We start from the raw sequence: 21,873 nt of genomic DNA, 5'->3' as shown, positions 1-21,873 counted from the left end.
ACAGAATCAGTTAATTGGAAGAGCAAAAGTATGCTATGATACAGGGTATGAAAATATAGATATTAAGAGATCTGGGAGAGGGCATTGATTAAGCAGCACCATTTCTGTTAGGAGTTTCAGAGATTGGAGAGAGGTTTAAACGTGCAGGAGATATATATATTTTGAGATCTTATGGAAGAATTAATTTTCCATCTATAGAAAGCTCACTGAGTTGCAGCTGCCAAAAATCTACCAAAAAACACATCAGGTTTTGTGAAACCATAGGGCACCAAAGTCAAGAAAAATACTAGTGTAAGCAGCCTAATCCTGTTAAAGGAATGGCAATACAAATGACATCTTCTCACCTGCAACAATAAATGTCATGGAAAATAACAGAATTATCTTTAAAGTAGTGAGAGAGTATAGGATTTATTTTAGAATTCCAAACCCAGCTACCATACTACAAGTTTGAAGGTGTAATTGAAATATTTGCAGACATAAGAACCTAAGATTTACCACATAAACCATAGCTGAAAGAATTCTTAAAAAGTATACCATGGAAAGAAGACAAATGAGGCCAGACTAAAGGAGTGGAATGCAAGAATAGAAAGTGAGCAAATTAACTGGTAAAGCATGTTGGAAAATCTAAATAATAATTGTTGATGTTCAACAGAAAAAAAAAACTAGCATCTCATAGGGTTTAACTTTATCAGCAATAATTTATTTCATTACAAAAATGAGGCAAAACTGGCAAAATAATGACATTTTAAAATTAGTGTGTTATAAACTATCACAAGAACAGAAAACCAAACACCGCATACTATCACTCATAAGTGGGAGCTGAACAATGAGAACACATGGACACAGGGAGGGGAACATCACACACCGGGGCCTGTCACGGGGTGGGGAGATGGGGAGGGATAACATTAGGAGAAATACCTAGCGTAGGTGACGGCTTGATGAGTGCAGCAAACCACCATGTACATGTATACCTATGGAACAAAACTGCACATTCTGCACATGTACCCCAAAACTTAAAGTACAATAAAAAAATTAGTGCTGTATATGGTTATGTAAAACAAACAAACTAAACATTCAAAAAAAGGCAAAAAACAAAACAAAAAACAACCCAAGGTGGAGTTAGAATCATATAAAATACTGTAGAATAGCAGAAATGCAAGGATACTTAGTAGTTAGAAATTAACACAAATCACCATGAGTTGATTCAAAAAGAAATTACAAAAAGTCATCTTATTCATACAGAAAAAAAAGTTTCTTAAATTTTTAACATTTAAAACCTTAAATGGACCCTGCAGTTACTGCCTTTCTCCTTCCACTTGTGTCTCCTCAGGTCCTCATAAAGCATCCAATTGTTTTAAACTGGACCAGCCCCAAAGTCTGGTCTCATTAGCACTCTTGCCAGGTTTCTGTACATACTCTCGTGGCCCAAGGTTCCATCTAGCTATTGTATCGTATTATTGTATACACACAAATAATTAAATGTCAACATTTAAAACAAGTTGATAACATCTTTGTAGTAACTTAGGCAAAAACAAAGCAAAAATTCAACACTTTTTCATGATCTGAAAGACTGAAAATTAACTGCTTCAATAGATTATGGGTTATCTAACAACCATGTAAAGATCATACTTTATGGTAAAATTTAGAAGCATTAACATAAGGCATAAAACAGGAATGCCCATATTAACCAAACTGTTCAACCTGGACTTGAAGTAATATCCAATATAAAAGATTAAGGAAAAATAAGATGTAAGAAGTTTGTCAAGAGACAATATTCTCATTATTTGGAGATATTATTTTTATCAATCAATCGAGAATCTACACATACGCCATTAAAGAAATTCAGTAATTGCGTTTGATACAAGATCAACCTAAGAAACATATTATTTCCGGCTGGGCGCGGTGGCTCATGCCTGTAATCCTAGCATTTTGGGAGGCTGAGGTGGATGGATCACCTGAAGTCAGGAGTTCGAGACCAGCCTGGCCAACATGGTGAAACCCGTCTCTACTAAAAATACAAAATTAGTAGGGTGTGGTGGCGCATGCCTGTGATCCCAGCTACCTGGGAGGCTGAGGCGGGAGAATCACTTGAACCTGGGAGGCGAAGGTTGCAGTGAGCTGAGTTTGTGCCATTGCACTCCAGCCTGGGCAACAACACTCATGTCAAAAAACAAACAAACAACACACACATACACACACAGAGTCTTAGAATTATAAGCTTTTCCAGGATAAAATAATTATATTAAAAACATACAAGAAGTAATGAATGAAAAAGAGCTGGCTCTAATAGTTGGGGGGAAAATAAAGCCCAATAACATAAACAATTTGCTAAGCCAATCATGAAAAAAAGGAGGGTACATGATCATTATTTCCAGTTCTGTCTGTTTTGCAAACAACAAACATTTGTCCAGGTACAACTATTTGCAAGCTCCCCCCAAAGGGTTCAGGCCACCATAGAGAAAAATTCCATGGTGAGAAGGTGGTCATAAACTAGCCCAGAGACTAGGGCCAAAACCCGTTAAACAAAATAAATGTAATTATTTTTAGTAATTAACTTGGGAGAAAAGGCGTGCCACGGTAAGGTGCTGGGGAAAGGGCGAATTTTTAGAGAAAATTGCTGGAACTGAGGTTTAAAGCAAAACCAAGGGGAATGGAGCTGCCTAGGGGTGACTTCCATACAAAACAGGCCCGATGCAGCAATCTCACAGTCTGAAAGTAGACTGTATTTCAACTAGCATAGTTTTATGCCAAGGAGGATCTTTTTTTCCAGACTTTCTAAGTCAGCCACTAATCCAAAATTCTGCAACGCAGCCTGTATCAAAAAAGCATCTATCCGTCATCCACTCTCGGAGATCCTTGTAGGTTGCACAACATCCACACGACGGCTATCAGGAGACAGTCGCCTGGAGCCCAGTAGCGTGGCAAGGGATTGTGGGAGGCAGCTCATTCCTGGAACAGGCGTCTCCGGGCCTTGCACGGAGGGCGCTCTGGGAGCTCCGGGCGCGCATGGGGACCTGGACTTGGAGAGGGAGGTAGAGGTTGGAGAGGTGAGCTGGGGACAGGCTCCAGAAGGTGGAATTCCGGGTCGAAGATGGGGCTTGGAGAGCGTCTCTCTGAACTGGGGTTGGAGGCCGGAGCACAGGGCCCTGGGATGGGGCCCTCCCGGTAGGGGCTGAACATACTTCTAGCGGAGGGGTAGAGCCCAGCGGCTGAGCCGGATGCGGAGTCCATGCAGAGCTCCGGGAATTCAGAGTCCGCGTCCTCCTCATAGGCCTCTTCCTCGGCAGCGATCTCTGGGACAGATGCGCAGAAGACTTCCTGCTGGACAACGACGTCTTCCCCGTGAGCGCCCAGGAAAAGGTCCACTTCCAGGCCGGCAGACGAGTCGCCCTGCGCTCCTGAGCGTTCGTCGACGGAGCTTAGGAGGACCTCCGGGATCAGGATGAGGGTGTGTCCACCAAGAGACACTCGCAGGACCGACATTGGCTCGAGCTCCAGCACCAGGTCGACGTTCTCCAGGGGCACACGCAGGGCACAGCCCGCGGCCAGGACCACCACGGAGGTGAGCGCGTCCACGGCCGGGATCCCCGCCGGGTCTTCCAGGCTGGGCGCCGCGCGGGGTTCGGGGCCCGCGGGCTCCTCCAATCGGCTGCGCTTGGCAGGGCCTGGTCCTCCTGGCTGCTGTCCCCACCAGGGCGCAAGGCAGGCGCTGGGACTGCGGGGCCGGCTGCCCATCACCTCGACGGCGCTGCGGACGGCGCTCCTGGGCCTGGCAGAGGACGCGGGGGCAGGGGGCGCGGGCGGCGAAGTCCTCTTTGAGGTAGCAGGTGTCAGTGGTAGGCGAGGCGGGTTGGGGCGGACAGGGCTCAGGACCGCACGACGTGGGGCGAGTCCTCGGAGCCCTGGGGGCGCCTCCCGGAGATCGGAGTCCGTGCTACTGGTGGAGCCTCGCACGCTGTGGAGCTCAGCCTCGAGCGCTGGAATCTTGGGCCTTCCTGACGCAGACCCGGATGCACACTGCAAAGCCAATTATGTTGTAAATGACGGCAGCTGAACCGAAGTCGCAAAATGTCACGCAATCCTCCGCCCCCTGGAGGACCGGCCCTAGAGGCGGAGGTACCGCTGCTGCCCAATAGCGGTGGCTGTGGTTGGTCGGTCACGCTGGGGAAATACTCCTACGGGCCGCTGGGGGGCCAAGCATCTGTACCGCTCTAGGGCCTGGCTTCCAGTATCAAGTTCTTGTCCTTTGCGTTGACCTCAGACGCGGAGCTGCAGACCGATTCAGGTTCACGTAACACTGGTGGAGGGCCAAACCAGCACACCGAGTCCTAAATCCATCCTCCCAGGCCCCGTCCCGGAAGTGCCCTGTGCGTTACTGTTGACGAATAGTGGCGTGCGTTTTTCGGTTCTCCTAGCGTGTACATTGATGTAATATCTTTTTAGGGGTCTTGGAAGGGAGAGTAAAGCTGGGATCCTGCGTGACGATGGCAGCCCCTGCATTATCTGTTTATTACAATAATTGGTACTATAGTAATTAAAGTCTTCCCTTGATATCCCTGGAGGATTGGTTCCCAGACTCCCGCATGGATACCAAAATCTACAGATGCTCAAGTCTCATATAAAATGGTGTACATTTGCGTATCACTTACATCCTTCCACTTATTTTAAAGCATCTCTAGAATACTTATAGTACGTAATACAATGTAAATACTATACCCCTGGTTGCTACACAGATATATATATTTATTATATAGTTTGTTTCTGAGATGGAGTTTCATTCTGTCGCCCAGGCTGGAGTGCTGTGATGCAATCTCTGCTCACTACAACCACCATCTTCTGGGCTCGGGTGGTCCTCCCACCTCAGCTTCCTGAGTAGCTGGGATTACAGGCACGTTCCACCACACTTGGCTAAGTTTTGTATTTTTTTGTAGAGACAGGGTTTCGCCATATTGCCCAGGCTGGACTCGAACTCCTGGGCTCAAGCTATCCACCCGCCTTGGCTTCCCAAAGTGCTGGGACTACAGGCGTGAGTCACCGTGCCAGGCCTTATATATATTGTTTTTTTATTGTGTTATTTTCCATTTTTTCCCGAATATTTTCGGTCTTCTGTTGGTTGAATCTGCGAATGCGAAACCCGTGTTTCCAGAGGGCCAACTCTATTATGCTACAGTCAACTGAAGTATGGTTAACTTTATCTAATTTGACCTAAAGTACAGCTCTGAGGTCTGTTTTAGCCCAATTTATAGATGATGAAAATGTCATGCAGAAAGGTTAACCAACTTGGCCAAGAGCCAGGAACTAGCAGAACGGGGTCTGGCTTGTCCAGCTCCATTTAAGGTGATACACCTACACAATGTCAGCGTTTTTGACCTGTGTCAGCTGAAAGGCACCTCTGCATGGCATGTCCAGGCGGTAAAAGGGAAGGTGTAGCTCTGTAGCAGGACGAGCCGCAGACAAAACTGCTCGCTCCGGCCGAACAAAAAACCTCTTCCTTCGTTAATCCGGTGTCTGAGGAGTTATGTCTGCGGCTCGTCCCGCTACATTTCTTGGTTCTCTGACCGAGAATCGAACCTGGGCCGCAGCGCACCACCGAATCCTAACCACTAGACCACCAGTGTTAATAGGAGAAGATACCCAGCTCTGAGTTTGGAATAGGTAATATTTTCAAGTGCTTACGGGGGACAACAAAGCATTTCCTGACATCCTTGCTAAGCATGTGATGTCCCACCTTGGCGGGAACCATTATTACATTTTATCATTCCAGAATATTCTTGGGCATTTAAAAGCAAATCTCATACATGTTATTTATCTCCCTCCCCTTTCTACAAAATTTATTCTTTTTTAGGGTTGCATAGCATTCCTTTGGATAGTCTTTACATTTAAATGAAGTCTCTCTTGCTGGACAGTGTTCTGTCATCACTTGGTGGCACTGTTATCCTCTGGTAGGTTAATGGAAAATGCAGATTATTTGCCCCATCCTAGAGCGATTGAAGTACAATTCTTGGAACGTGGGGCTTAGGTATTCTATGTGAGCACCTCCAAAAAATTGTTTTACTCCAAGATCATTGGACTTGTTTTCATTTCTCAGTTGAGGAGTTCATGACACCCGGCGGTTCATGCTTGTGATCAGGGACCTGCTTGTTGGTGTCAGTGTTATGGAGGGAACTTCAACTTTCTGGGCAGCGTTCAGTACTTTTCTTAGCACAACTGGCCCGCTGTGGGTGGTTTATAGTGGCTGCCCAGTGGCTGCATGGTGGGGAATTCTCCTGGGGTCAATTGGCCTGGGACTGGGCACTGACCAGGGTAACCAGGGTCGAGGACTGCGTTGGACGGCCCTGCTGGGAACCTGTGGTTCCTGCGGACACCTCCTGTCGGGAGAGTGTGGGTGCAGCCGGAACCGCCTCCAGTTCCTAGGTGAAAGAAATAGCGGCTCAGCGCAAGCATCCAGGCAGAAGGCGGTGAGGGTGGAGCCTGCGGGAAACTGCCTGCTTTGGTCCGGTAGAATTTTGTCTGGACCCTTGAACCTTCTTGCAGAGAACAGTGGGGGCACCACTCAGAAGCGAGGGTGGACGCGTCATGATGTATGGGGTAGATGGGCAAGCACAGATTCTGCCAGCCTACTGGGAGTGGGGCTCGGGGTTCCTGGCTAGGCCTCCAGCTCTGAGCAGGGTCGTGCCTGTGGCTTGAGTGGTGCCACCTCGTGTCTGCTGCTTTCCTGACCTCAGTGGTCTCACCTGAGAGCTCCTCAGTGTCCTGGGCCTTGTGATTTAACCCAACACTCTGCTTGCTCCGAATTCTGCCTGTGAGCTCTCTTTCCGAGTGAATGTGGTCCTGCTCCAGGACAGTAGGAGTTAGCAGGGGTCCTGGAGCAGACACATCTGGCTTTCTCTCCTGGCTGGCCACAGTCTAATTGGGTGATCATGGGCAAGTCACTTCACCTCCCCTAAACTTCAGTTTCTTTATATGTAAAATGGGGAGAATGCCATCTACTGTGGCATCTCAAGTGATCTTCTTGCCTCAACTTCCCATAGTGCTTGGATTATCACATATTCTTTATCCATTCATCCATTGATAGGCATTTAGGTTGATTCTGTATCTTTGCTATTGTGAATTATGCTGTAGTAAACATGTGAGTGCAGGTATCTCTTTGACATACTGATTTCTTTTCCTTTGGGTAGATACCTAGTGGTGGGATTGCTGGATTGAATGGTAATTCTATTTTTAGTATTTTGAGAAATCTCCATACTGTGATCCATAGTGGCTATACTAGTTTACATTCCCACAGTGAACAAGAGTTCTCTTTTCTCTGAATCCTCACAACATCTGTTATTTTTTGTCTTTTTAGTAATAGCCATTCTGATTGGGGTAAAATGATATCTCATTGTGGTTTTGATTTTGATTTTCTTGGTGATTAATGTTGAGCGTTTTTTTCATATACTGATTGGCTGTATGTCTTCTTTTGAGAAATGTCTATCCATATCCTTTGCCCACTTTTTAATGGGACTATTTTTTTCTTGTTGAGCTATCTGAGTTCCTTGTATATTTTATCTGTCAGTCCCTTGTAGGATGAATAGTTTGCAAATACTTTCTCCCATTCAACAGGTTGCCTTTTCATTTTGTTGATTATTTCTTTTACTGTGCAGGGGCTTTTTTTGTTTAATTAAGTCCTATTTGTCTATTTTATTTTTGTCTTCTATGCTTTTGATGTTTCAATGATAAATTCTTTGTCTAGACCAATGTCCAGGAGAGTTTTCTCAAGTATTTTTGTAGTTTTGGGTCTTACAGTTAAGTATTTAATCCATTTTGAGTTAACTTTTGTACATGGTGAGAGATAGGGGTTCAGTTTTATTGTTCGGAATGTAGCTATCCTATTTTCCTGGCACCGTTTATTGAGGAAGGTGTCCTTTCCCCACTGTAAGTTCTTGTCAGTTCTGTTGAAGATCAGTTGGCTGTGAATATGGTGGCTTTATTTCCAGGTTCTCTATTCTGTTCCATTAGTCTATGTGTCTATTTTATGTCTTTACCCTGCTGTTTTGGTTACTATAGCCTTGTAATATATTTTTAAGTCAGGTAATTTGATTGATGCCTGCAGCTTTGCTCTTTTTGCTGAGGACTTTGGCTATTTGGGCTCATTTTTGGTTCTATATAAATTTTAGGATTTTTTTTCAAATTCTGTGAAGAGTGATGGTATTTTGATAGGGATTGCATTCAATCTGCAGAATGTTTTGGGTAATATGGTCCTTTTATATTTTATTTAATTTTATTTAGAGACAGGGTCTTACTGTGTTGCTCAGACTGGAATGAAGTGGCATGATCACAACTCACTGCAGCCTCAAACTCCTGAGCTCAAGTGATCCTCCCACCTCAGCTTCCTGAGTAGCTGGGACTACCAGTGTGTGCCACCACATCCAGCTAATCTTTAAAATTTTTTGTAGAGATGGAGTCTCACTATATTTCCCAAGTTTGTCTCAAACTCCTTGTCTCAAGTGATCCTCTTGCCTCAACTTCCCATAGTGCTTGGATTATAGGCATGAGCCACTGTGCCTGGCCAATGAGATTATTTAAGGGTACTAGTTCTTTTGATCCATGAGCATGGCATGTTTTTCCATTTGTATTATCTTCAATTTTTTTCATCAGTGTTTTGTAGTTCTCTTTATTATTATTATTATTATTATACTTTAAGTTCTAGGGTACATGTGCATAACGTGTAGGTTTGTTACATATGTATACTTGTGCCATGTTGGTGTGCTGCACCCATCAACTCGTCAGCACCCATCAACTTGTCATTTACATCAGGTATAACTCCCAATGCAATCCCTCCCCCCTCCCCCCTCCCCCCTCCCCATAATAGGCCCCGGTGTGTGATGTTCCCCTTCCTGTGTCCAAGTGATCTCATTGTTCAGTTCCCACCTATGAGTGAGAACATGCGGTGTTTGGCTTTCTGTTCTTGTGATAGTTTGCTAAGAATGATGGTTTCCAGCTGCATCCATGTCCCTACAAAGGACACAAACTCATCCTTTTTTATGGCTGCATAGTATTCCATGGTGTATATGTGCCACATTTTCTTAATCCAGTCTGTCACTGATGGACATTTGGGTTGATTCCAAGTCTTTGCTATTGTGAATAGTGCCGCAATAAACATACGTGTGCATGTGTCTTTATAGCAGCATGATTTATAATCCTTTGGGTATATACCCAGTAATGGGATGGCTGGGTCATATGGTACATCTAGTTCTAGATCCTTGAGGAATCGCCATACTGTTTTCCATAATGGTTGAACTAGTTTACAATCCCACCAACAGTGTAAAAGTGTTCCTATTTCTCCACATCCTCTCCAGCACCTGTTGTTTCCTGACTTTTTAATGATCGCCATTCTAACTGGTGTGAGATGGTATCTCATTGTGGGTTTGATTTGCATTTCTCTGATGGCCAGTGATGATGAGCATTTTTTCATGTGTCTGTTGGCTGTATGAATGTCTTCTTTTGAGAAATGTCTGTTCATATCCTTTGCCCACTTTTTGATGGGGTTGTTTGTTTTTTTCTTGTAAATTTGTTTGAGTTCTTTGTAGGTTCTGGATATTAGCCCTTTGTCAGATGAGTAGATTGCAAAAATTTTCTCCCATTCTGTAGGTTGCCTGTTCACTCTGATGGTAGTTTCTTTTGCTGTGCAGAAGCTCTTTAGTTTAATTAGATCCCATTTGTCAATTTTGGCTTTTGCTGCCGTTGCTTTTGGTGTTTTAGACATGAAGTCTTTGCCCATGCCTATGTCCTGAATGGTACTACCTAGGTTTTCTTCTAGGATTTTTATGGTATTAGGTCTAACATTTAAGTCTCTAATCCATCTTGAATTAATTTTCGTATAAGGAGTAAGGAAAGGATCCAGTTTCAGCTTTCTACTTATGGCTAGCCAATTTTCCCAGCACCATTTATTAAATAGGGAATCCTTTCCCCATTTCTTGTTTCTCTCAGGTTTGTCAAAGATCAGATGGTTGTAGATGTGTGGTATTATTTCTGAGGACTCTGTTCTGTTCCATTGGTCTATATCTCTGTTTTGGTACCAGTACCATGCTGTTTTGGTTACTGTAGCCTTGTAGTATAGTTTGAAGTCAGGTAGTGTGATGCCTCCAGCTTTGTTCTTTTGACTTAGGATTGTCTTGGAGATGCGGGCTCTTTTTTGGTTCCATATGAACTTTAAAGCAGTTTTTTCCAATTCTGTGAAGAAACTCATTGGTAGCTTGATGGGGATGGCATTGAATCTATAAATAACCTTGGGCAGTATGGCCATTTTCACAATATTGATTCTTCCTATCCATGAGCGTGGTATATTCTTCCATTTGTTTGTGTCCTCTTTTATTTCACTGAGCAGTGGTTTGTAGTTCTCCTTGAAGAGGTCCTTTACATCCCTTGTCAGTTGGATTCCTAGGTATTTTATTCTCTGTGAAGCAATTGTGAATGGGAGTTCATTCATGATTTGGCTCTCTGTTTGTCTGTTACTGGTGTATAAGAATGCTTGTGATTTTTGCACATTAATTTTGTATCCTGAGACTTTGCTGAAGTTGCTTATCAGCTTAAGGAGATTTTGGGCTGAGACAATGGGGTTTTCTAAATATACAATCATGTCATCTGCAAAGAGGGACAATTTGACTTCTTCTTTTCCTAACTGAATACCCTTGATTTCTTTCTCTTGCCTGATTGCCCTAGCCAGAACTTCCAACACTATGTTGAATAGGAGTGGTAAGAGAGGGCATCCCTGTCTTGTGCCAGTTTTCAAAGGGAATTTTTCCAGTTTTTGCCCATTCAGTATGATATTGGCTGTGGGTTTGTCATAAATAGCTCTTATTATTTTGAGGTACGTTCCATCAATACCGAATTTATTGAGCGTTTTTAGCATGAAGGGCTGTTGAATTTTGTCAAAAGCCTTTTCTGCATCTATTGAGATAATCATGTGGTTTTTGTCTTTGGTTCTGTTTATATGCTGGATTATATTTATTGATTTGCGAATGTTGAACCAGCCTTGCATCCCAGGGATGAAGCCCACTTGATCATAGTGGATAAGCTTTTTGATGTGTTGCTGAATCCGGTTTGCCAGTATTTTATTGAGGATTTTTGCATCGATGTTCATCAGGGATATTGGTCTAAAATTCTCTTTTTTTGTTGTGTCTCTGCCAGGCTTTGGTATCAGGATGATGTTGGCCTCATAAAATGAGTTAGGGAGGATTCCCTCTTTTTCTATTGATTGGAATAGTTTCAGAAGGAATGGTACCAGCTCCTCCTTGTACCTCTGGTAGAATTCAGCTGTGAATCCATCTGGTCCTGGACTTTTTTTGGTTGGTAGGCTATTAATTATTGCCTCAATTTCAGAGCCTGCTATTGGTCTATTCAGGGATTCAACTTCTTCCTGGTTTAGTCTTGGAAGAGTGTAAGTGTCCAGGAAATTATCCATTTCTTCTAGATTTTCCAGTTTATTTGCGTAGAGGTGTTTATAGTATTCTCTGACGGTAGTTTGTATTTCTGTGGGGTCAGTGGTGATATCCCCTTTATCATTTTTTATTGCGTCGATTTGATTCTTCTCTCTTTTCTTCTTTATTAGTCTAGCTAGCGGTCTGTCAATTTTGTTGATCTTTTCAAAAAACCAACTCCTGGATTCATTGACTTTTTGAAGGGTATTTTGTGTCTCTATCTTCTTCAGTTCTGCTCTGATCTTAGTTATTTCTTGCCTTCTGCTAGCTTTCGAATGTGTTTGCTCTTGCTTCTCTAGTTTTTTTTTTTTTTTTTTTTTTTTGAGACGGAGTCTCGCTCTGTCACCCAGGCTGGAGTGCAGTGGCGGGATCTCAGCTCACTGCAAGCTCCGCCTCCCGGGTTCACGCCATTCTCCTGCCTCAGCCTCCAGAGTAGCTGGGACTACAGGCGCCCGCCACCTCGCCCGGCTAGTTTTTTGTATTTTTTAGTAGAGACGGGGTTTCACCGGGTTAGCCAGGATGGTCTCGATCTCCTGCCCTTGTGATCCGCCCGTCTCGGCCTCCCAAAGTGCTGGGATTACAGGCTTGAGCCACCGCGCCCGGCCGTTCTCTAGTTCTTTTAATTGCGATGTTAGAGTGTCAATTTTAGATCTTTCCTGCTTTCTCTTGTGGGCATTTAGTGCTATAAATTTCCCTCTACACACTGCTTTAAATGTGTCCCAGAGATTCTGGTATGTTGTATCTTTGTTCTCATTGGTTTCAAAGAACATCTTTATTTCTGCCTTCATTTCGTTATGTACCCAGTAGTCATTCAGGAGCAGGTTGTTCAGTTTCCATGTAGTTGAGCGGTTTTGATTGAGTTTCTTAGTCCTGAGTTCTAGTTTGATTGCACTGTGGTCTGAGAGACAGTTTGTTATAATTTCTGTTCTTGTACATTTGCTGAGGAGTGCTTTACTTCCAATTATGTGATCAATTTTGGAGTAAGTACGATGTAGTGCTGAGAAGAATGTATATTCTGTTGATTTGGGGTGGAGAGTTCTATAGATGTCTATTAGGTCTGCTTGCTGCAGAGATGAGTTCAATTCCTGGATATCCTTGTTTACTTTCTGTCTCGTTGATCTGTCTAATGTTGACAGTGGAGTGTTGAAGTCTCCCATTATTATTGTATGGGAGTCTAAGTCTCTTTATAAGTCTCTAAGGACTCGCTTTATGAATCTGGGTGCTCTGTATTGGGTGCATATATATTTAGGATAGTTAGCTCTTCCTGTTGAATTGATTCCTTTACCATTATGTAATGGCCTTCTTTGTCTCTTTTGATCTTTGATGGTTTAAAGTCTGTTTTATCAGAGACTAGTATTGCAACCCCTGCTTTTTTTTGTTCTCCATTTGCTTGGTGAATCTTCCTCCATCCCTTTATTTTGAGCCTATGTGTGTCTCTGCATGTGAGATGGGTCTCCTGAAAACAGCAGACTGATGGGTCTTGACTCTTTATCCAGTTTGCCAGTCTGTGTCTTTTAATTGGAGCATTTAGTCCATTTACATTTAAGGTTAATATTGTTATGTGTGAACTTGATCCTGCCATTATGATATTAACTGGTTATTTTGCTTGTTAGTTGATGCAGTTTCTTCCTAGCTTCGATGGTCTTTACATTTTGGCATGTTTTTGCAATGGCTGGTACCGGTTGTTCCTTTCCATGTTTAGTGCTTCCTTCAGGGTCTCTTGTAAGGCAGGCCTAGTGGTGACAAAATCTCTAAGCATTTGCTTATCTGTAAAGGATTTTATTTCTCCTTCACTTATGAAACTTAGTTTGGCTGGATATGAAATTCTGGGTTGAAAATTCTTTTCTTTAAGAATGTTGAATATTGGCCCCCACTCTCTTCTGGCTTGTAGAGTTTCTGCTGAGAGATCTGCTGTTAGTCTGATGGGCTTCCCTTTGTGGGTAACCCGACCTTTCTCTCTGGCTGCCCTTAAGATTTTTTCCTTCATTTCAACTTTGGTGAATCTGGCAATTATGTGTCTTGGAGTTGCTCTTCTCGAGGAGTATCTTTGTGGCGTTCTCTGTATTTCCTGGATTTGAATGTTGGCCTGCCCTACTAGGTTGGGGAAGTTCTCCTGGATGATATCCTGAAGAGTGTTTTCCAACTTGGTTCCATTTTCCCCCTCACTTTTAGGCACCGCAATCAGATGTAGATTTGGTCTTTTTACATAATCCCATACTTCTTGCAGGCTTTGTTCATTTCTTTTTCTTCTTTTTTCTTTTGGTTTCTCTTCTCGCTTCATTTCATTCATTTGATCCTCAATCGCTGATACTCTTTCTTCCAGTTGATCGAGTCGGTTACTGAAGCTTGTGCATTTGTCACATATTTCTCGTGTCATGGTTTTCATCTCTTTCATTTCGTTTATGACCTTCTCTGCATTAATTACTCTAGCCATCAATTCTTCCACTTTTTTTTCAAGATTTTTAGTTTCTTTGCGCTGGGTACGTAATTCCTCCTTTAGCTCTGAGAAGTTTGATGGACTGAAGCCTTCTTCTCTCATCTCGTCAAAGTCATTCTCCATCCAGCTTTGATCCATTGCTGGCGATGAGCTGTGCTCCTTTGCCGGGGGAGATGCGCTCTTATTTTTTGAATTTCCAGCTTTTCTGCCCTGCTTTTTCCCCATCTTTGTGGTTTTATCTGCCTCTGGTCTTTGATGATGGTGACGTACTGATGGGGTTTTGGTGTAGGTGTCCTTCCTGTTTAATAGTTTTCCTTCTACCAGTCAGGAACCTCAGCTGTAGGTCTGTTGGAGATTGCTTGAGGTCCACTCCAGACCCTGTTTGCCTGGGTATAAGCAGCAGAGGCTGCAGAAGATAGAATATTGCTGAACAGCAAGTGTACCTGTCTGATTCTTGCTTTGGAAGCTTCCTCTCAGGGGTGTACTCCACCCTGTGAGGTGTGGGGTGTCAGACTGCCCCTAGTGGGGGATGTCTCCCAGTTAGGCTACTCAGGGATCAGTGACCCACTTGAGCAGGCAGTCTGTCCCTTCTCAGATCTCAACCTCCGTGTTGGGAGATCCACTGCTCTCTTCAAAGCTGTCAGACAGAGTCGTTTGCGTCTGCAGAGGTTTCTGCTGCTTTTGTTATTGTTTCCTGTGCCCTGTCCCCAGAGGTGGAGTCTACAGAGACAGGCAGGTTTCCTTGAGCTGCTGTGAGCTCCACCCAGTTCGAGCTTCCCAGCAGCTTTGTTTACCTACTTAAGCCTCAGCAATGGCGGGCGCCCCTCCCCCAGCCTCGCTGCTGCCTTGCCGGTAGATCACAGACTGCTGTGCTAGCAATGAGGGAGGCTCCGTGGGCGTGGGACCCTCCTGGCCAGGTGTGGGATATAATCTCCTGGTGTGCCTGTTTGCTTAAAGCGCAGTATTGGGGTGGGAGTTACCTGATTTTCCAGGTGTTGTGTGTCTCAGTTCCCCTGGCTAGGAAAAGGGATTCCCTTCCCCCTTGCGCTTCCCAGGTGAGGTGATGCCTCGCCCTGCTTCAGCTGTCGCTGGTCGGGCTGCAGCAGCTGAGTAGCACCGATTGTCCGGCACTCCCTAGTGAGATGAACCCAGTACCTCAGTCGAAAATGCAGAAATCACCGGTCTTCTGTGTCGCTCGCGCTGGGAGTTGGAGACTGGAGCTGTTCCTATTCGGCCATCTTGCTCCACCCCGTGTAGTTCTCTTTGTAGAGATCTTTAACCTTCTTGGTTAAATTTATTCCTAGGCATTTTATTTTATTTTGTTCTTTATTCTTTTCTTTTTTTTTCCAAATAGAGATGGGGTCTCACTGTGTTGCCCTGGCTGGTCCCAAACTCCTGGGCTCAGGCATTCCTCCCACCCTGTCCTCCCAAAGTACTGGGATTACAGGCGTGAGCCACTGTGCCTGGCCTATTTTTTTTTAGTAGCTATTGTAAATGGGATTGCTGTCTTGATTTCTTTCTCAGCTAGATCATTATTGGTCTATGGGAATGCTACTGATTTTTGTATGTTGATTGTGTATCCTCAACTTTACTAAATTCATTCATCAAATGTAAGGAGTTTTTTTGGTACAGTCTTTAGGTTTTTCTAGGTATAAGATCATATTATCAGCAAAGAGGGACAATTTGACTTTCTCTTTTCCAATTTGGATCATGTAGCGTTGCTATGATATCCGTGATCAATGCCATTTTGCATTGTTATAAAAGAGTACCTGATTCCCGGTAATTTACAATGAAAAGAGGTTTGTTTATATGGCTCATGGTTCTGCAGAAGCATGGCATCTGCTTCTGGTAAGGATTATCAGGGGGCTTCCACAAATAGTGGAAGGTGAAGAGGAGCAGATATCACGTGGTGAGACAAAGGAAGAAAGAGAAGAGAAGGAAGGTGGCAGGCTCTTTTTAAGAATCAGATTTTGTGGGAACTAATAGAGCAAGAATTCACTCGTTACTGTAAGGATGGCACCAAGCCATTCATAAGGGATCTGCTCCCATGACCTGAACACCTCCCACCAGGCCCTGCCTCCAACAATGGTGATCCAATTTCAACATGCGAATTGGAGGGGAGAGATATACAAAATACATCAGATGGCTTTTCTTTCTTTCTTTCTCTGGCCTGATTTATCTGGCTGGAACTTCCAGTGCTATGTTGAATAGGAGTGGTGAAAATGGGCATCCTTGTCTTGTTCCAGTCCCCAGAGGAAAGGCATTCAACTTTTCCCCATTCAGTATGATGTTAGCTGTGGGTGTTTTGCATATGGCCTTTATTATTTTGAGGTATAGTCCTCTGTGCCTGGTTTGTTGAGAGTTTTTATCACGAAGAGATACTGAATTTTATCAAATACTTTTTCTGCATCTATTAAGATGATCATATGATTTTTATCTTTCACTCTGTTGACCGGTTGTATCACATTTGTTGATTTGCATGTGTTGAGCCATCCTTGAATCCTTTATATAAATTCCACTTGATCATGTTGTATTTTTAAAAAAATGTGCTATTGGATTTGGTTGGCTAGTGTTTTGTTGAGGATTTTTGCACCTAAGTCCATTAGGGACATGGGCCTGTCATTTTCTTTTTTGTTGTGTCCTTGTTTGATTTTGCTATCAGGGTGATGCTGCACTCATAGGATGAGTTAGGGAGAATTCCCTCCTCTTCAATGTTTTTGAATAGTTTCAGGAGGATTGGTATAACTTCTTTGTATGTTTGGTAGAATTTGGCTGTGAATCCATCAGATCTTGGACTTTTCTTTGTTGTGAGACTTTTTATTGCTGATTCAATCTCACTACTCATTATTGGTCTATTCAGGTTTTCTATTCTTTCCTGATTTAATCTTGGCAGATTGTATGTGTCCAGGAATATGTCCATTTCCTCTAGGTTTTCCAGTTTGTCAGCATATAGTTGTTTATAATAGTTTCTGATGGACTTTTGTTTTTCTGTGGTATCAGTTGTAATGTTTCTTTTTTCATTTCCAATTTTGTTTATTTGAGTGTCCTCTCTTCTTAATGTAGAAAGCAGTTTGTCAATTTTGTTTATCTTTTCAAAGAATGAATTTTTCATTTTGTTGATTTTTTTATGTTGCATTTTTAGTTTCTATTTCATTTAGTTCTGCTCTGATCTTTATTATTTCTTTTCTTTTGCTAATTTTGACATTGACTTTTTCTTGCTTTTCTAATTCCTTGTGATGGGTTGTAGATTGTGGATTTGTCCCTTTCTCCTTTTTTGATTAGGCATTTATTGCTATTTTCCTTCAGCACTGCTTTTGCTGTATCCCTCAGGTTTTGGTATGTTGTGTTTCCATTTTCATTTGTTTCAAGGAATTTTATTTTTTTATTGATTCAATGGTCATTTAGGAGCATATTGTTTAATTTTGATATATTTGTATGATTTCCAAAGTTTCTCTTGGTATTAATTTCTGGTTTTGTTCCACTGTAGTCTGAGAAGATACTTGATATGATTTTGATTTAAAAATTTTTTAGATTTGTTTTGTGGCTTAACATATAATCTATCCTGGAGAATGTTCCATTTGCTAATGAAAAGAATGTATATTCTGCAATTGTTGGATAGAATGTTCTGTAAATGTCTTAGATCCATCTGTCTTAAAGTCCAGTTTAAATCCAATGTTTCTTTGTTGATTTTCTGTCTACATGATCTGTGTAATGCTGAGAATGGGGTGTTGAAGTCCGTTATTATTGTATTGCAGTCTAGCTTTCTGTTTAGATTCAGTAATATTTGCTTTATAATTTTGGGTGCTCCAGTGTTGGGTGCATAGATATTTAGAACTGTTATATCTTCTTGCTGGATTGACCCCTTTATAAGTATATAATGACCTTAGTCATCTTTTTTTGTTTTTACTGCTCTTGACTTGAAGTCTGTTTTATCTGATATAAATATAGCTATTCCTGCTCACTTTTAGTTTCTATTTGCTTGGAATATCTTTTTTTCAGTCTCTTTACTTTCAGTCTATATGTGTCTTTACTGTAAGGTGCATTTATTGTTAAGCAGCCATTCTATATCTTTTAAGTAGAGAATTTAATCTGTTTTACATTCAAGGTTGTTATTGAGGTTCTGTTCCTGTCATATTGTTAATTGTTTTTTGGTTGTTTTATATATTCTTTTTCCTTTTTTCTCTTATTATTTGTCATTGTGGTCTGGTGTATTTCTGGAGTGGTGCCATTTAAGTTATTTGTCTTCTTTGTGTGATTGCTTCATCAGTGAGTTTTGTAATTTTATGTTTTTTTATGATGGTATATGTCATTGTTTTGCTTCCAGGTTTAGGACTCTCTTGATCATTTATTGTAGTGCCAGTCTAGTGGTGACAAATTGCCTCAGCATTTGCTTATCTGGGAAAGACTTTATTTCTCCTTTATTTTTGAAGGTTAAGTTCACCAGATATAGTATTCTTCTTTGGTCGTTTTGTTTTTCTTTCAGTACTTTGAGTATATTATCCCATTCTCTTCTGGACTGTAAGGTTTCTGCTGAGAAATCCATTGTCAGTCTCATGGGGTTTCCTTTATAGGTGGGTAGGCAGTTTTTACTTACTGTTTTTAGGATTTAGTTTTTATTTTTGACTTTAGGCAGTCTAATTATAATGTATCATGGAGACCTTTATGCATTGTATCTGCATAGGGATCATTGAGACTCCTGTATCTGAATGTCTAAATCCCTTGCTAGACTTGAGAATTTTTCATCTCTCATTTTATTAAAGAGATTTTCTAATCTTTTCATTTTTCTCTTTGCCCTTGATAATACTGATAATTTGTATATTTGGTTGTCTTGTGGTGTCCCAAATGTCATGAAAGCTTTTCTCATTAAAAAAATTAGTTTTTTCTTAAGTTTTTGTCTGACTGGGTTTTTTTTTTTGCTTTTGTCCGATCTAGTCTATCGTTGCAGCTTTCAAATATATTTTGTATTTCCTTCAATGAATTATTTAGTTCCAGAATTTCTATTTGGTTCTTTAAAAATATATATCTCTCTGGTAAATTGCTAGTTTATATCCTGAATTGTTCTTCTGATTCTTTGTATTGTTTTTCAGAATTCTCTTGCAACTGACTGAACTTTAGAATCAATATTTTGAATTATTTATCTGGAATTTTGAAGATTTCCTTTTTATTAAGATCTATTGCTGTAGAATTATTGTGTTCCGTTGCAAGTGTCATATTTCCTTGCTTTTTCATGTTTCCTGTTCTTATGTTGACATCTGTGCATCTGGTGTAACTGTTGCTTCTTCCTAATCTTCAATGTACTTTCAAAGGGGAGGACTTTTCCCTGAAGATGTGTCTGTGGTATTGGTTGGGTAGGACACTTTGACTTTGATTTTAGGTATGTGCACTAGTGTTATTCTGTATGATTTATTTGGCTGTAAACAGCATTAGTGCTTTGTGTGATTTCCTCAGAGGGTTAGGGTGCAGTTATTGATGGAGGGTGTGGTGAAGTTGTGCTGAGACCTGGGAAGCCAAGTGGGCCAGTCCTTAGACCACAGTGGTGGGCTAAGCATGCCTGTCTTTGTGCCCCATGGCAGTGTATGTGCTGGCAACTGTGCTGATATTTAACAGTGGGCTGATTCTTTGGCCTCCAGATGGCTTGCTTGGATGCCAGTAGTGGCAGCAGTGGGCCAGGCAGGTGAGTGGGTTCTTGGGTCCCTGGGCAGCTGACGTGGTATGAATGATAGGAGTAGCTTTATTTGGAGGACCTTCTGGGTCCTCAACAGTTCTGGCGGTGACTGTAGTGTGGGGTCGCTCCTTGTAATTCCAGACATGCTGGGCTCAGGCTCTCCTGCTTTCTGCAGCAGCAGCATAGCACCATGTGATGGTAGTGGGGGGCTCTATCTTCATGCAGAAATCTGGGCACAGAAACCTCATGGTCAGTGGGGTTGCAGTCACCACTTACCACCACAGACAGGTAGTCCTCTGGTTCAACCACCCCAGCCTCTGGTGGCAACAGGAGCAGGTGTGCAGAGGGGGAAGAAGGGTCTTATTCTCTATGGGACAACCTGAACACAGAGGTCACTCTGCTGGTGGAAGGGGATTTCATTCTATGCGTACAAAGCTGAGCACAGAGTTTGTGCCAGCGCTGGGCATGGGATCACTCCTCACAGCATCCGACAAGGAACTCTTTGGTCTCTGGAAAGTGTGAACTTTGAAGTCCTTAGTCCCAGGGGCTGCCTTTTTGTTGCACTGAATCATCTTTTCTTGGAAAGTAGTGGGCTAGAGTACTGGGAACTCTCTGTGGGCTAGAGTGCTGGGAGCCCTGCAGTACCTTTGGGTCCATCCAGTGCTGTGCTGCTGCAAGCTGTAAAAGTGGACTCTGGGGAATGTCAGTGGGAGCTCCTGGGATGTGGAGGTATGGGGGTTGTTGTTCCCAGGGCAGAATGCAGTTCCACGAAGGCTGCGCTCTTGAAATGATGCCCTGCCACAACCACTCAGGTCTTATGGGAGGGTGAATGACCCAGTGCAAGTTCCTTGTCTGCTGCAATGCAGACAAGAGGCCTGTTACTCAATGTCTATGCCATGGGGCCTGTTACTCAATGTCTATGCCAGTGTCAGGATTTGTGCGGGTAGAAGAGCTCTCCTGTGGTTCAGATTGTAGCAGTCCACAGGCTTGCTGGACTACTGAACTCTCTCTTACCCTTTCCCTGCAATATTGAACCCCTTCATGTTCAGGCAGATCTTGGCCAAGCTGGATGTTTGCTTCCTTTATCTTATATGCCTCAGGTGTTTCCCATGTGTTCTCCAAAGGAATCTGGTTGAGAGTTGAGGTATAATTGTCTAGTCATAATTTTGTTTCTTCTTTCTGAAGGGGGCAGGTGTCTGATGTCTCTAGTCAGTCATCTTGAACTGGAATTCTACTGTTTATTAGGTTTATAACCTGCTTCTCTCACTTGATAGTGCCAGCCCTGTTCTCCAGCATCATGTATCAGGTGCTCAGTGAATGGTTAAAAAAATTACCATCATCATCATCATCCTAAAAATAGGTTTGACCTTTTAGAAAAAAACTATTCTGGGTGTTTTCATGGCTACTATCTATGTGGTTTAAGAATAGTTGTGTTGGGCACTGGTTCGTGTGTCTTTCATTCTACCTGATTTTACCTTCCTCTTAAGACTACCCAAGGACTGTCAGGTGAATTGTCAGGCCCACTCATTGGGCTTCCCTGGTGTCAATAAATACTACCCAATGAATCATCATGAAATGATTGAACCTTGGTGCATGAGAAATTTAGCAAAACTGTCTTCAAGGTCCGGGCAGTCTGGAAAACGTCCATTGGGAGAGAAAGCCAAGGGAACCTGTGTACAGGAAGCTGAATGCAAAGTAGATGTCAATGAATGAAACTTAAGTTTCCTCAGCATCAGATGCCTGGGAACTCTGACTCTTTGCTGCTTCATCTGAGACCCTGAGGCTCAGACTCAGGGCTTGAACCAGACAGTGCCCTTGGCATTGGCTGTAATGAGGGTGGCTCAGTTATCTTCTATAATGCAGAAGTAAGTGACTTTAAAAGTTTCTGTTTATTTTTATCCATACAAGTAATATCTGAATACATTAAAAAACATCTATACAGTGTAGCTAAAGTTGTAGTTTCTCCTTCAGTCCCCGTCCAACCCACCATCCAGGGTTGATTTAATAAGGTTCTTTTCTATTATTTACAAACACAACATAGGGTTTTTGGTTTCTTCCTGGGATGGCAATGCATTGTGGGTAATTTCCTGTAATATGTTAAGAGCGTATGCTATTTGGTATTGCTATCTGCAAAGTATATTGTCTCTTCACGCTTTTATTCAAGAGACCTTTTTCTACATGCAATACAGCCTTCTATATCTTGTTTGAAAAATTTGTGTAGGTACGAGAAAAGACTACTTCAAAAATCTGTTGTACAGCAACTCCTTTGTCTTTGCCCGAAAAATGAAGATGAAAGTGTTTCATTCTCTTTC

At 42.5% G+C, this 21,873-nt stretch overlaps 1 protein-coding gene across 1 annotated transcript; it reads right to left on the bottom strand.

Moving 5' to 3' along the window:
- Nucleotides 1-2,943: 2,943 nt before the first annotated feature.
- PRR23C (proline rich 23C) lies at nucleotides 2,944-3,946 on the bottom strand. Its single transcript, XM_025377755.1, has one exon. It carries the CDS (start codon nucleotides 3,733-3,735, stop codon nucleotides 2,944-2,946), a length of 792 nt encoding a protein of 263 aa, XP_025233540.1. The 5' UTR covers nucleotides 3,736-3,946.
- Nucleotides 3,947-21,873: the final 17,927 nt, after the last annotated feature.

This window comes from Theropithecus gelada, chromosome 2, assembly GCF_003255815.1.
Source record: "Theropithecus gelada isolate Dixy chromosome 2, Tgel_1.0, whole genome shotgun sequence".
NCBI lineage: Eukaryota > Metazoa > Chordata > Mammalia > Primates > Cercopithecidae > Theropithecus > Theropithecus gelada.
The sequence above is the reverse complement of the archived record's forward strand: the minus strand, read 5'-3'. Positions and strand labels throughout refer to the sequence as shown.

Coding starts and splice junctions, on each gene's coding strand:
- PRR23C (XM_025377755.1), bottom strand. CDS start 3,735: ATGGGCAGCCGGCCCCGCAGTCCCAGCGCCTGCCTTGCGCCCTGGTGG.